This window comes from Erythrolamprus reginae, unplaced genomic scaffold (genome assembly GCF_031021105.1).
Source record: "Erythrolamprus reginae isolate rEryReg1 unplaced genomic scaffold, rEryReg1.hap1 H_40, whole genome shotgun sequence".
Taxonomy (NCBI): domain Eukaryota; kingdom Metazoa; phylum Chordata; class Lepidosauria; order Squamata; family Dipsadidae; genus Erythrolamprus; species Erythrolamprus reginae.
In genome coordinates, this window is record NW_027248496.1 from 304,397 (window position 1) to 318,119 (window position 13,723).

At 43.5% G+C, this 13,723-nt stretch overlaps 1 protein-coding gene across 1 annotated transcript in view; it reads right to left on the reverse strand.

Moving 5' to 3' along the window:
- The window catches only part of LOC139155664 (SEC14-like protein 5), a gene marked incomplete at its 5' end in the record, with an annotated part of 67,439 nt that overhangs the window by 39,329 nt on the left and 14,387 nt on the right, over positions 1 to 13,723 (reverse strand). Inside the window, 2 exon segments of the mRNA XM_070730904.1 lie at positions 6,746 to 6,877; positions 6,995 to 7,144. Of these exon segments, the coding sequence (XP_070587005.1) occupies positions 6,746 to 6,877; positions 6,995 to 7,144 (282 nt within the window).

Consider the following 13,723-nt stretch of genomic DNA (forward strand, 5'->3'; position numbering starts at 1 on the left):
CTAAAAAAACAGCTTTGAAAAGGAACTTTGAAGCTAGTTCTCAAAAGATCATTTCTACATCTTTTATTTTCCCCTCCTTTCAGAGACTTTTTGTTAAATTAGACACAATAAATTCCAGCAATCATTATTTATCTCTTTTAGCCTCCAGTCCCCTCATCAGGGGTGGGCTCTGACTTATCTTGCTGCCAGGTCACTTCCTCACACCTCGTGTAGGTGTGCGCATGTTGAACACTGCCGAGGCACACTACATAGGCAGCTGCATGTGCAGTGCTGAAAATCCAGATTATTTATTCATTCATTCATTCATTCATTCATTCATTCATTCATTCATTCAATTTCTATGCTGCCCTTCTCCTGAAACTCTGGGCAGCTTAGATTCTGTGCATGCAGAGAAGCAAAAAACAAGATGGCAGCATCTATCTCGCCACCAAGAGAGCTGGTTCAGAATATGTGTATCCAGATGGCCATCACTACTGGTTTGAAAAGCATGGGAAAATTCCCGCTACCAGTTATATAGAACTGGTCCAAATCAGGAGGAACCCACTTCTGCCCCTAATCATCTTCATTGCTCTTCTCTGCACTCTTTCTAGAGTCTCAACATGTATTAACACTTCACGTGATCTTGATTCTATCCCTCTGAACAGTGATTCAAAATTTTTAACTACCGATTCTGTGGGCATGGCTTGGTGGGCATGGTGTAGTTTGGTGGGCATGGCAGGGGAAGGATACTGCAAAATCTCCATTCCCTTCTGATCAGATGGGACTCGGGAAGAAGAGACTAGATGGGGCAGGGCCAGTCAGAGGTGGTATTTACCGGTTCTCCAAAGTACCCAAAATTTCCATTACCAGTTCTGCAAACTACTCAAAATTTCCACTAGAACTACTCAAAAGTTTTGCTCCCAGTTCTCTGGACTACTCAAAATTTTCACTTCTGGTTCTCCGAACTACTCAAAATTTTCATTGCCGGTTCTCCGGACTACTCAAAATTTCCACTACTAGTTCTGAGAACTACTCAAAAGTTTTGCTGCTGGTTCTCCGAACTACTCAAAATTTCCGCTACTGATTCTCCGAACTACTTTAAATTTCCACTACTAGTTCTGTGAACTACTCAAAAGTTTTGCTGCCGTTTCTCCGGATTACTCAAAATTTCTTAACTATTCAAAATTTTCACTGCCTGTTCTCCAAACTGTTCAAAATTTTCACTGCTGGTTCTCCAGACTGCTCAAAATTTCCACTACTGGTTCTCTGGACTACTCAAAATTTCCATTACTGGTTCTCTGGACTACTCAAAATTTTCAATGCCGGTTCTCCAAACTACTCAAAATTTTCACTGCCAGTTCTCTGAACTATTCAAAATTTTCACTACCGGTTCTCTAGAACTGGTCAGAACCTGCTGAGACCCACTTCTGCCACTGAAGCAGACATACACAAGCATACGGTTCCTGGTTTCTGTTGTGGTTAGCTCTGGCCCAGCTTCTGCCCCAAGGACTGAGGAGGTGGATGCAGGGGACATGTCATAGGCCTGTTTTGCTACCGACAGAGTCAGACGGTGAATTGTCCTCTACAGAAGGAAGCGACGGTGAGATGGAGGAGGGGGAAGAAGTCAATCATCCTTATCTTCCTTAGTTTTGGATGAGAGCTATGCATAGGAGTGAACAGCTTCAAAAGTATTATAGGAGATAATTGAGTCCACCAGTGGTCAATGTTCCCTCTAATTTTTTTTCTATGTGGGCGGAAAAGTATAGTGTCTGAGCGACAGTCCCTTTGGGACTGGGTGGCATAGAAGTATAAGTAAGTAAGTAAGTAAGTAAGTAAGTAAGTAAGTAAGTAAGTAAGTAAATTAATTAATTAAAAAAAAGAAATTAATAATAAAACAAAGCCAAAATCCATTACTATTATTATCTTCTCTTTTTCCATCCCTGTCTCTTCCCCCCTTGTGTGTGTGTGTGTCTTTGTGTGTGTCTGTGTGAACTCTTGAACCATTTCCAATTAGAGGTGAACTATTGGAAATGGTTCAAGAGTTCACACACACACACACAAACGGCTGGGTTTTTTTTTCTCTGTTATTATTTGGGTGCTTTTTACCATATGCTTTAAATCAAGAGTCATTTCTCTCTCTTTCTCTCTCCCCCTCTTGCTCTCTCTCTCTCTTTTTCTCACTTTCTCTCTCCCTCTCTTTCTATCTCTCTCCCCCTCTTGCTCTCTCTCTCTCTCTTGTTTTCTTTCTCTTTCTGTTGCTTTCTCTCTCCCTCACTCTATCTTTCTATCTCTCTTGCTTTCTTTCTCTTCTCTCTCTTGCTAACTCTCTCCCCCCTTTCTCTCTCTCTCTCTTTCTCACTTACTTTCTCTCTCCCCCTCTCTCTGTCAGCGAGGGGGCTGCGAGAGTGCTTTCTCCGAGTGCTTTGGGAACACCTGCCCTGCCTCTATTGCAGCCCCCTTGCTGGAAGTCCAGGACGAAAGCGGTCCCAGCAAAAAGGCTGCGAGAGGAGCGGGGCAGGCATTCCCGAAGCCCACAGAGAAAGCCCTCTCTCACAGCCCCCTGGCTGGCAGCGCTTTCGTCCCGCAGCCGCCACCACCGCGGGAGAAGTCGCGCCCCAAGGTAGGAGGCGGCGGAGGAAGAGAGGGGGTGGATCGGGCGGGCGGGGAGCAGGGCCAAGAAGCCAGGGGCGCATTTGGCCGGAGGCACCATGGGGAGGCAGGGGTGGCCGCGGCTCCCTTTCCTCCTACTGCCGCACCTCCCCGCCCCCGCCTCCCCCCCCTGGCAGGGGGATGGGGAGTGCACGCCCATGGAAAAGGGTGCCTGTGGTTGGCTGGGGTTCGAATAATTAGGGCCAGCGTAAGGTGCACGCGTGTGCGCGCACCCCAAAATACCCCCCCGCGCACCCATTTTTATGGGCGTGTACTCCCCATCCCCCTGCCAGCCCGCGGGGGGGGGGCGGGGGCAGGGAGGTGCTGGCAGTAGGAGGAAAGGGAGTCGCGGCCGCCCCTGCCTCCCCACGGTGCCTCCACCCCCCTTGTTCCCCTGGCCTCTCGGTCCTGTCCCCCACCCACCCGATCCGCCCCCTCTCCTCCTCCGCCGCCTCCTGCCTTGGGCACTTCGGGAATGCCCACCCCCGCCCCTCTTGCAGCCCCCTCGCTGACAGAGAGAGAGGGAGAGAGAAAGTAAGTGAGAAAGAGAGAGAGAGAAAGGGGGGAGAGATAGCAAGAGAGAGAAGAGAAAGAAAGCAAGAGAGATAGAAAGAGTGTGTGTGAGAGAAAGCAATAGAAAGAGAGAAAGAAAACGAGAGAGAGAGCAAGAGGGAGAGCAAGAGGAGAGAGAGATAGAAAGAGAGGGAGAGAGAAAGTGAGAAAAAAGAGAGAGAGCAAGAGGGGGAGAGAGAAAGAGAGAAAAATGACTCTTGATTTAAAGCCTATGGTAAAAAGCACCCAAATAATAACAGAGAACCCCTCCCAAGCCGTGTGTGTGTGTGTGTATGTGTGTATGTGTGTGTGTGTGAACTCTTGAACCATTTCCAATAGCTCACCTGTTATTGGAAATGGTTCAAGAGTTCACACACACACACACACACACACAAGGGGGGAGGAGACAGGGATGGAAAAAGGAGAAGATAGTAATAATAGTACAGTGATCCCTCCATTATCGCGAGGGTTCCATTCCAGGACCCCTCGCGATAATCGATTTTTCGCGATGTAGGGTTCCGGAAGTAAAAACACCATCTGCGCATGCGCGCCCTTTTTTTTCATGGCCGCACATGCGCAGATGGTGGGGTTTGCGTGTGGGCGGCGGGGAAGACCCAGGGAAGGTTCCTTCGGCCGCCTAGCAGCTGATCTGCTCAGTAGCGCAGCAGCAGCGAGAAGCCGAAGATTGGGGTTTCCCAGCCGCCCACGCAAAGGGGAAACCCCATCTTCGGCTCCTCGCTGCTGCTGCGCTACTGAGCAGATCAGCTGCTAGGCGGCCGAAGTAACCTTCCCTGGGTCTTCCCCGCCGCCTCGGATCCTCGCTGATGCCCGCCCGCCGCTCGCCGCTCGCCCCGTTCGCCCGCCGCTCGCCCCGTTCGCCCGCCGCTCGCCCCGTTCGCCCGCCGCTCGCCCCGTTCGCCCGCCGCTCGCCCCGTTCGCCCGCCGCTCGCCCCGTTCGCCCGCCGCTCGCCCGCCGCTCGCCTCGTTCGCCCGCCGCTCGCCTCGTTCGGCCGCCGCTCCCCTCGTTCGCCCGCCGCTCGCCCCGTTCGCCCGCCGCTCGCCTCGTTCGCCCGCCGCTCGCCCCGTTCGCCCGCCGCTCGCCTCGTTCACCCGCCGCTCGCCTCGAGAGCAAGAGGAAGGAAGAGAGTGACGTCATCGCGGGCAAATCGCGATATAGCGTTTCGTGAAGATCGAGATCGCGAAACTCGAGGGATCACTGTAATAGATTTTGATTTTGTTTTATTATTACTTTCTTTTAATAAAAAAAGAAGGGAATTTTTTTCTTATTTATTTGTTTACCTACTTACTTACTTACTTACTTACTTACTTACTTACTTACTTACTTACTTACTTACTTATACTTCTATGCCGCCCAGTCCCAAAGGGACTGTCGCTCAGATACTGTACTTTTCCGCCCACACCGAAAAAAAATTAGAGGGAACATTGATTAGGGCTGCTGTTAAATTGGCAGCGTGCTGGCCTTGCAGTGTGGAGATTATCTGATTGTACTGGTTTGGACCGTGACTTGCTGTTTCAGGACTCTCTTGATTTTTCAAGACTTTGAAACCAAGGCCACCTTTGCCGTCAGGCATGGGGGAACTAAAACACCTCCCCCTTGCCCATGTTGTTTTGTTGATTGATTGACTGTGTGCCTGTTTTTTATATATATACTGTTTTTATGAGATTATTAATTTTAAATTGTAACTAGATGGGTGGGCATTGGATTTGGTATTATGTACTGTACTGTTTTTTATTATTGTTGTGAGCCGCCCCGAGTTTGCGGAGAGGGGCGGCATATAAATCCAATAAACCAAACCAAACCAACCAAAGCGTGTGTGTTTCAACTCGTTGAAGAAGGAGGGCTGTGACGTTTCTTCACAGCTGCTAGCTAAGTACTTAAGGACTGCTTAACGGGTTTTTACAGCTTACAAGTTTGTTTTGGGAATAGTGCACTTTGCCATATAAAAAGGGTGCTTTGTTTGTTTTGAATTTTGTGATACAAAATATTGTTTTTGAATTTTCAAGTGTGTGTGTGTCTGAATTTTTTACCCTTGAATTTTCGGAAGGGTCATACTATAGAGCCCGGCAGAACAGTTTCAAGATCCGACATGTTAAGGATGTGGGTTTCTGCAGCTGGGGTCATTCAAAATAGCACTTATTTCCAAGCATCTTAGCTTTCATATTAAGCTGCATTTTTCAATAGGGAGCAATAAAGCATGTCAGTAACTCAATCTGGACTTTTGTCGACCCAGCATAAAAATGGTATTTTATTGTCTTGATCGCTTCTTAAATGTCAGGGGCAGACAAAGGCAGTCACCTGCTGACCCAAAGACAAGGTTACAAGCATCCTTAGCTAAATTGGTGGTGAGTGGGTTTGGAGCAAATAAGAAAATAAAATAAAACAAAACAGCTTCATTGGAAGAGTTTGTAGGATGGAATTATAAGAAGAAATAGATGGTATGATGTGACTGGGAGATCTAACAATCCATCCAAACTTATAAATAGCAGCAAAACCCATTTTCCTTTGAAGATTATCAATATTGATTCTCAGTCATCCAAGATATATCAAATACGTTATTTTTTTTCAAAAGGCAACTGGATTGTTTTTTTCAGGAGGAGAAGGAGGAGGAGAAGGGAAAGGGAAAGGAGAAGGGGAAAGAGAAAGAGGAGAAGAAAGATTTCTTATCTAAGAAATTTTATCAGTTAGTAAAGAACAAATCACAATATTCTTTCACAAGAAAAAAAATAAAACAATCCAGATGCCTTTTGAAAAAAGCATTGTTGGGACCTCTGAAGATTGCTATTTAAAGTTTGGCTGATGTCCTTCAAATGATGGTGATAGTGAGGAGGAGAAGGAGGAGGAGGAGGAGGTGGAAGAAGAAGAGGGAGAATTGCAAGGATATCCATTATAAAAACTGACAAAATTGTGCAAAATGCAGCCATGCGAGCGGTCATGGGCCTCCCCAGACATGCCCATGTCTCTCCAGCACTCCGCGGATTGCATTGGTTGCCGGATGCAATTCAAAGTGTTGGTAATGACCTACAAAGCCCTACATGGCATCGGGCCAGATTACTTGCGGGACTGCCTTCTGGCGTGTGAATCCCAGCGACCGATTAGGTCCCACAGGTCCTGTCAACCAGACAATGTCGCTTGGCAGAGCCAAGGGGAAGAGCCTTCTCTGTGGGGACCCCCGCCCTCTGAAATTAGCTCCCCCAGAGATTCGCACTGCCCCCACCCTCCTTGCCTTCCACAAGAGTCTTAAGACTCATGTCACCAGGCCTGGGGCAATTAGATCTAGACCCCCCTGCCCAATAATTGTAATGTATGGCTGCGATTTGAATTTGTTTGATTGATTTTTAATATATTGGGTTTTTTAGATTACATAGTTTTTAATTAATTAGATTTGTCTCTGTATGCACTGTTTTATATTGTATGCTGTGAGCCGCCCCGAGTCTTCAGAGAGGGGCGGCATACAAATCTAATATATAAATAAATAAAAAAAATGCAAACCAGCCCCTCGTCCTTTGCACAGGATCAGAGAAATCTCTCAGCTGGATTACTGACCGAGTAGTTGCATGTTTCCAGGACAATGACACGGTTGGCAAAGGTCTCATTATGGGCTTCAATCACGAGGGTTCTTTCCCTCCAGTTCACTGTATTTTTCTGTATGAAAAAGACATATTCTACCCCAGCAATCTGGAAAGAAACAAGAGAAAAAAGTAAGAGGAGCATCCAAACAGGCAAAGGAAGAGCAAAGGATTTGGGAAGAGTTTAAGGCAAGCACTGTTAGAAGAAATACACTACAGTCCTTACTTTCTTGAGTAGCCGAGGGGCATCCACATTCAATTTGCAACTCCTTTCAAGGATATGAATGGCTCCATCTTCACTCTTGGATTCGCGAAGGATCTCACTCCCCAGAAAAACTGGGATCTCGGGGCAGGTTGGAAAACGTTTTTCGTAAGCCTGGGAAGGAAGGAAGAAAGGAAGGAAGGGAGGGAGAGAGGGAGGACCATTGTTTTAGGCTGCAATTGCTTAAATGTACATTTCTATGCCTGTAAAATATTGCCTACTACAAATTCAAACTATCTGTCATTTCAAATCCATCTGAGAAGAGATCGTAACACACTCGGGGAGGTTTTATTTTTGTTTTGAGGTCACAGGCCTCAAAATCTGCAAGACAGTAAATTAGCAGCATGATAGGCAGACATTAGCACTGTGGAGCCCCCATTCCTCAAAAGGGGGGGGGGGGCATTTCTCAGCAGAGGAGAACCAAAAAGGTACTCCTGGATCCCAGAAAAGGGTCTGCATATCTGTAACAAATGGCTTTGGAAGACCAATTTTCAGCACCTGAAAGATGGATGTTCTATTATCCACACAAACATGACTTGGATGTAATAACTCTTATTTCTAAAACAGCACTACTGATAATTACATGCTCTCACATTTCTCTTAGGTCTCCTAACAGGATCTCAGATCTCCTAGATCAGACATAGTATCCTCCTCACAGTGGGACTGTGAGGTCCACTGTCAAAACTATAGATCATATAGTGACTGGCTGTAAGCTAAGGACATATACTGGTCCAGTATTTGATTTTCCTCATGATAAATGATGCTGTACTTCTATCATTAGGTGGCCTAAACACTGACCTTTCAAGATACATCTTTTTAACATTTATATTTCATTGGGTTCTAGTACTAAACTGGATTAAATGGAAAGAAAGAAAGAAAGAAAGAAAGAAAGAAAGAAAGAAAGAAAAAGGGAGAGAAGAAGAGAAAGAAAGAGAGAGGAAGAGAGGAAGAGAGAGAGAAGGAAGGAAAGAAAGGAAAAATAAAGGAAGGAAGGAAGGAAGGAAGGAAAGAAGAAAGAAAGAAAGAAAGAAAGAAAGAAAGAAAGAAAGAAAGAGCCAGAACTGATAAACGAATCACCGCAATGGCTTCCCCATGGACTTGAATTGGCAGCAGGTTACAAAAGGAGATCACTTGACCTCGGGACACAGCAATGGTCAAAAATATGACCAAATGTTGTATATATATGTTTTAATGTGTTTTTTTCCTTTGTCTTGTATGTCACATTTGTAAAATTAAAAAAAATTAAAAAACAAAAATATGACCAAGTGGCCAAGTATCTGAATTTTGATCAGGTGATCATGGGGATGCTGCAAAGGTTGTAACTGTGGGAAATGATCATAAGTGACGTTTTTCAGTGCCATTCTAACACTGAATTGTCATTAAATGGACTGTTGTAAGTCAAGACTACCTAGGATGTTATTTCTAAAACAGTGCTAAATTCTGGGGTGCTCTCACATGTCTTAGATCTCCAAATGGGAAGGGGATACTTAACACAATGAATTAATAAATATTACAGTAACAGAGTTGGAAGGGGCCTTTGAGGTCATGTAGTCCAACCCCCCCCCCCACCACCAAGCAGACCCTACACCATTTCTGACAGGTAGCAATCCAGTCTCTTCTTGAAAGCTTCCAGTGATGAAGTTACCACAAGTTCTGAAGGCAACTTCTGTTCCACTGGTTGATTGCTCTCACTATTAGAAAATTCCTCCTTATTTCCAGGTTGAATCTCTGCTTGTTCAGTTTCTATCCATTGTTCCTTCTTTGGCCTTCGGGTGCTTTGGAAAATAGCTTGGTCTCCTCTTCTCTGTGGCAGCCCCTCAGATAATTGGAAGATTGCTATCATGCCTCCCTTTCTTAGACTAACCCTACCCAGTTCCCGCAACCATTCATTGTATGTTTTAGCCTCCAGTGCCCTCATTACCCTGGCTGTTTTTCTCTGCACTCTTTCTAGGATCTCAACATTTTTTTTAATCTTGTGGTGACCAAAACTGGATGCAGGATTCTAGGTGTAGTCTTACTAAAGCTTTGCAGAGTGGAATTAGTATATCAATCTTGATTCTATCCTTCTATTAAAGCAATTTAGGATTGCATTGGCTTTTTCGACTGCCGCCACACACCATTAGTTCATATTTAATTGGTTGTCCATTAAAACTGCAATACCCCTCTGTTCTGGTCTCTGGCTAAGGCCATTGATAATTGGAATAAAGGATTGCTAAATGCACATCATCTTTATTTTTCTTTATTTTGTTCCACACTGAATCATCTTGGCACGCAGCGCTAATCTCTTATCTTAAACTTTGGTATGCAAGGCAACATCAAAATCATTAAAATATTCCACAAGTCATTCTAAGATTTATGGCTAGTCAAAGTTAGCTCAGAGTCATAAAAGCTGCAATTAAAAGCAAACAAGGCATAGCTTACATTCAGAGCTGCTTGAAAAAACCTCCATATTTCTAAATGGCAGACTCAACTCTTCTCTTCCACTGACACCCGGACGTGACAAATTAATTACTTAATTAATTAACCCATTCCTCTCCTTAATATTCCTTCCCTGACATTTGCTCTCTTCGCCTCTGCAAGAGTCTGAAATAAGGATTTACCCATCTAGCACCTGCTTCTCCTTCACTTGAATCTGAACCCATAGAAATGTCCTATGGTTGGTTTCCTACTTCTTCTGCCTCTAAATCAGGCCCTACCACTAATTCATAACCACTTTCTGAATCAGAATCAGAAAAATCCCTAAACTGAACAAGAGTATACACAACACCCTCTCACAGTTCCTGCTCTTAAGCGTGGTTTCTCCAAGTCTACTTTATGTGCCACAGGTGGGTTTCAGCAGGTTCTGACCAGTTCTGGAGAACTGGTAGCAGAACTTTTGAGTAGTTCAGAGAACCGTTAAATACCACCTCTGACTGGCCATGCCACAATCTATCCTCTGCCACCCAGTTCCAGCTGATCGGGAGGCATTTGCACTGGAGTGAGGAGGGAATGGATGTTTTACAGTATCCTTCCTTTGCCACACCCACAAAGCCACACTCACAGAACCGATAGTAAAAAAAATTTGAAACCCACCACTGGTAGGTGTACTTTGGGTTTTTCCTTACCTCAGTGTAAGACTTCACTTTTCTCTACACTGAATTTCATTTTGCTAAATAGGGCCATGATATATAAATGCCACAAAAATATGTGTGTAAATTTCCATTAACGTCAGGATTTCAACCCAAACAAATACAACTGGGGCTTATTTCATTTAACGGATTCTTCAGTTCAGGGACCATTGCTGTTACGTAATCCACTGCCTCTTGGTACTGCCTGCCTTTTCAGCATACAATTAAAGATGCTCAGGTTTCATCTAAAGGAATGTGGAAAAAGATCACAGCATCCTTTAAAGATGCAGTGGTTAGAGTGCAGCACTGCAAGCTACTTCTGCTGATCACCGTCTGCCAGCAATTTGGCAGATCGAATCTCAGTAGGCTCAAGGTTGACCTTCCATCCTTCTAAGATTGGTAAAATGAGGACCCAGATTGTTGGGGGCAATAGGCTGACTCTATAAATTGCTCAGAGAGGGATGTAAAGCATTGTGAAGCAATATATAAGTCTAAGTGCTATTGCTTCCACATCTGCCAACTGCCAGCAGTTTGATTCTTACAGGGCTCAAGGTTGACTCAGCCTTCCATCCTTCCAAGGTTGGTAAAATGAGGACCCAGATTGTTGGGGGCAAGATGCTTACTCTTTGTAAACTGCTTAGAGAGGGCTGTAAAGCACTGTGAAGCAGTATATAAGTCTAAATTAACCATGCCAAACAAAAAAATAAAAAAACCCCACATACAAGCACCCTCAAATGGATGATACCTCTAACAAAGATAACATTTGTTACAAATGCAGTAAATCCATCCATGGTATAGAAGAATACAACAAATGCCAGATATGCCTAAACTACGCCCATAACACCTGCCTGGAAATAAACAAAAATATAACCAATTTCCTTCAAAAAGCTTCCACCTTCTTTCATTTCCCCCCTACATGTCTACCCAACTTAACGAACTGATCACCATGTCCAATAAATTTCTCAATCTTGAATCAACCTTATCTACACAAAAAGATTACATTGAATCTATGGAAGCCCGTATTGAAGCATGAATACAAGCATGCTTCACATCCTTGGACAATAAAATCACAACACAGGCAGAAAGAAATTCAATAGACCTAAATCACACTTCAATAGAACAACAAAACCCTCAACCAATAACCCATCATCCACCACCACCCCCATATGATCAACCACATCAACCACCCCCTCATCAACACACCAACCACCCAAATAACATATCTCTACTAATCAAAGACACCCTTGAAAGAGAACAAAAATGTAATAATGCCATCCTATTTGGACTAGAAACCACTAATGAACCTGATATCAATAAAATTCGCGATATCATTGCACCAATATTCCCTACGGACAAAATCATTGCAGTGTCCAGAGACGGCCACGAGTTTAAATACAGAGATGGCTCGGCAGCACCTCAATTTTGCAGAGTCGTTTGCAAAAATGAAATTAGCAAAGGTAAATTCATCAACACTATAAACTCCATCAACCGAAATGACTCTAAACCTAAAAAACTTCGTGCAAGACCGGAACTATCCATATTACAATGAATACAATCCCGTGAACTTCGTGCTGAACTTAAAAAGCATCAAGATCAAGGACAAACCAACCTATACATTGACTACCGAGCAGGTTGCATTAGGACCAAGACCCATATCCCACCATCCAACCCTCCAAACTCCATCATCCAAAACCATCCCAGCATAAATCTCTCCATCAACCAAGAACAACCCTCCATCAACCAAGAACAATCCACCATAAACCTCAAGCCTCAAACAACTATAGCTCAAATCCATCCTAACTATCTACCCACCTCCAATTAAAACCTCAACCCTCCAATAACTATTGCTCAAATCCACCATAACTACCTACCCACCTCCAACCAAGACCAACTCCCAATCAACCAAGACTAGGGATGCACGCCCCTTACTTCCTCATCATCAATCACTTCTAACATTAAATGTAAGCTAATAAATTTAAGAAGCATTGCTAACAAAATACTCGAGCTCCTTACCTTACTAAAAACCACCAAATATGACATCATATTTATATGTGAAACATGGTTAAACGTATCCCCAACTCCATTATTACAATTAATGACTACCACGTTTTCCGATCTGACCGTGAAATCCGAAGAGGAGGTGGAGTTGCAATCTTCTATAAAAAATCACTCAACCTAAAGGAAATCCAAGTTAAACAAGATCTTTACATTCCAGAAACTATCATATGTGAACTAACATCAGTCACCACACTCCGCTTCCTCCTATGTTACAGAGCCCCTGACTATGACATCTCACATGCGAACAAGCTAACCACACTACTAACGTGGGCAACCTCCTACCAACATCCTCTTATATTTCTTGGCGATTTAAACCTACCACATATTAACTGGTCCCTAAAAGAATGTACAACTGAACCCATCCACTCAACCCTCTACAAAGCTATCACTAGTCTAGGACTAGTGCAACTAGTTACAGACAACACCAGACTCAACAACTGCCTAGACCTCATCTTCTGCAACAGTTTACAGTCAATTTATGGACTCAAAGTAAGAGAACCCCTTTATAACAGCAACCATAACACAATCGACTTTTGTCTCAATGTACTTCATCAAATAAACAACCCCAAGAACAAGACAACCAATTTCAACTTTAAAAAGGCCAACTATGAAAACATAGAATCTTATCTCTCATTTCTTGACTGGACCACAATATTCTCCCGCTGCATCACTGTAGTTGACTATTACAATATATTTTTGCTCGAAATCCAAAGAGTCATAAAATTATATGTACATCTAATATTCACCAAAACCAAGAAAAATAAATTACCCATAAAAATAAGAAAGCTACAATCCAAACAAGATTACTCTGGCATAAAAATAAAACAGGCCATGTTGCAAACTTTAAAAACCGCTATAAGAATTTATGTCATCAAATAAAGACTGAATGTACCAACTATCACATTAATCAAGAAGAAAACCTCCTACCTACAAAATCAACTCGTGCCTTCTATAACTTTGTAAACAATAAACTCAAAGACTCTAGATTCATCGCACCCCTTAAAGGACCTAATGATAAAGAGTATAACAATGAAACAATTAAAGCCAACCTCTTTAACACCTTCTTTAGCTATGTCTTTGTTAATAGCAAGGGCTCATGCCAAGCATTTCCTAGTCGCAACTCAACTAAGTTCAATGATCTTACACAAATTGAATTTACAGAGGAAAATGTTAAAAAATCATTACACAACCTAAAACCTTCCCTTTCTATCGGACCAGAAGGACTATGCACATACTTCTTCAAAAAGCTCTCCTCAACCCTGGCGGAACCCCTAAGCATAATTTTCAAAATATCTTCTACAACTAGCTCCCCACCTAACCTCTGGTCTCTATCCACAGTCATCCCTATTTTCAAAAAAGGTGATCCAAGCAACATTGAGAACTATAGACCAATCTCCCCGACTTATGTCACTTGCAAAGTCATGGAATCCATCATAAACCAATCCATTACACTTCATCATGAAACCAATAACCTACTTTCCAACAAACAATTTGGTTTCAGGAAAAAATTATCCTGCAATCTGCAACT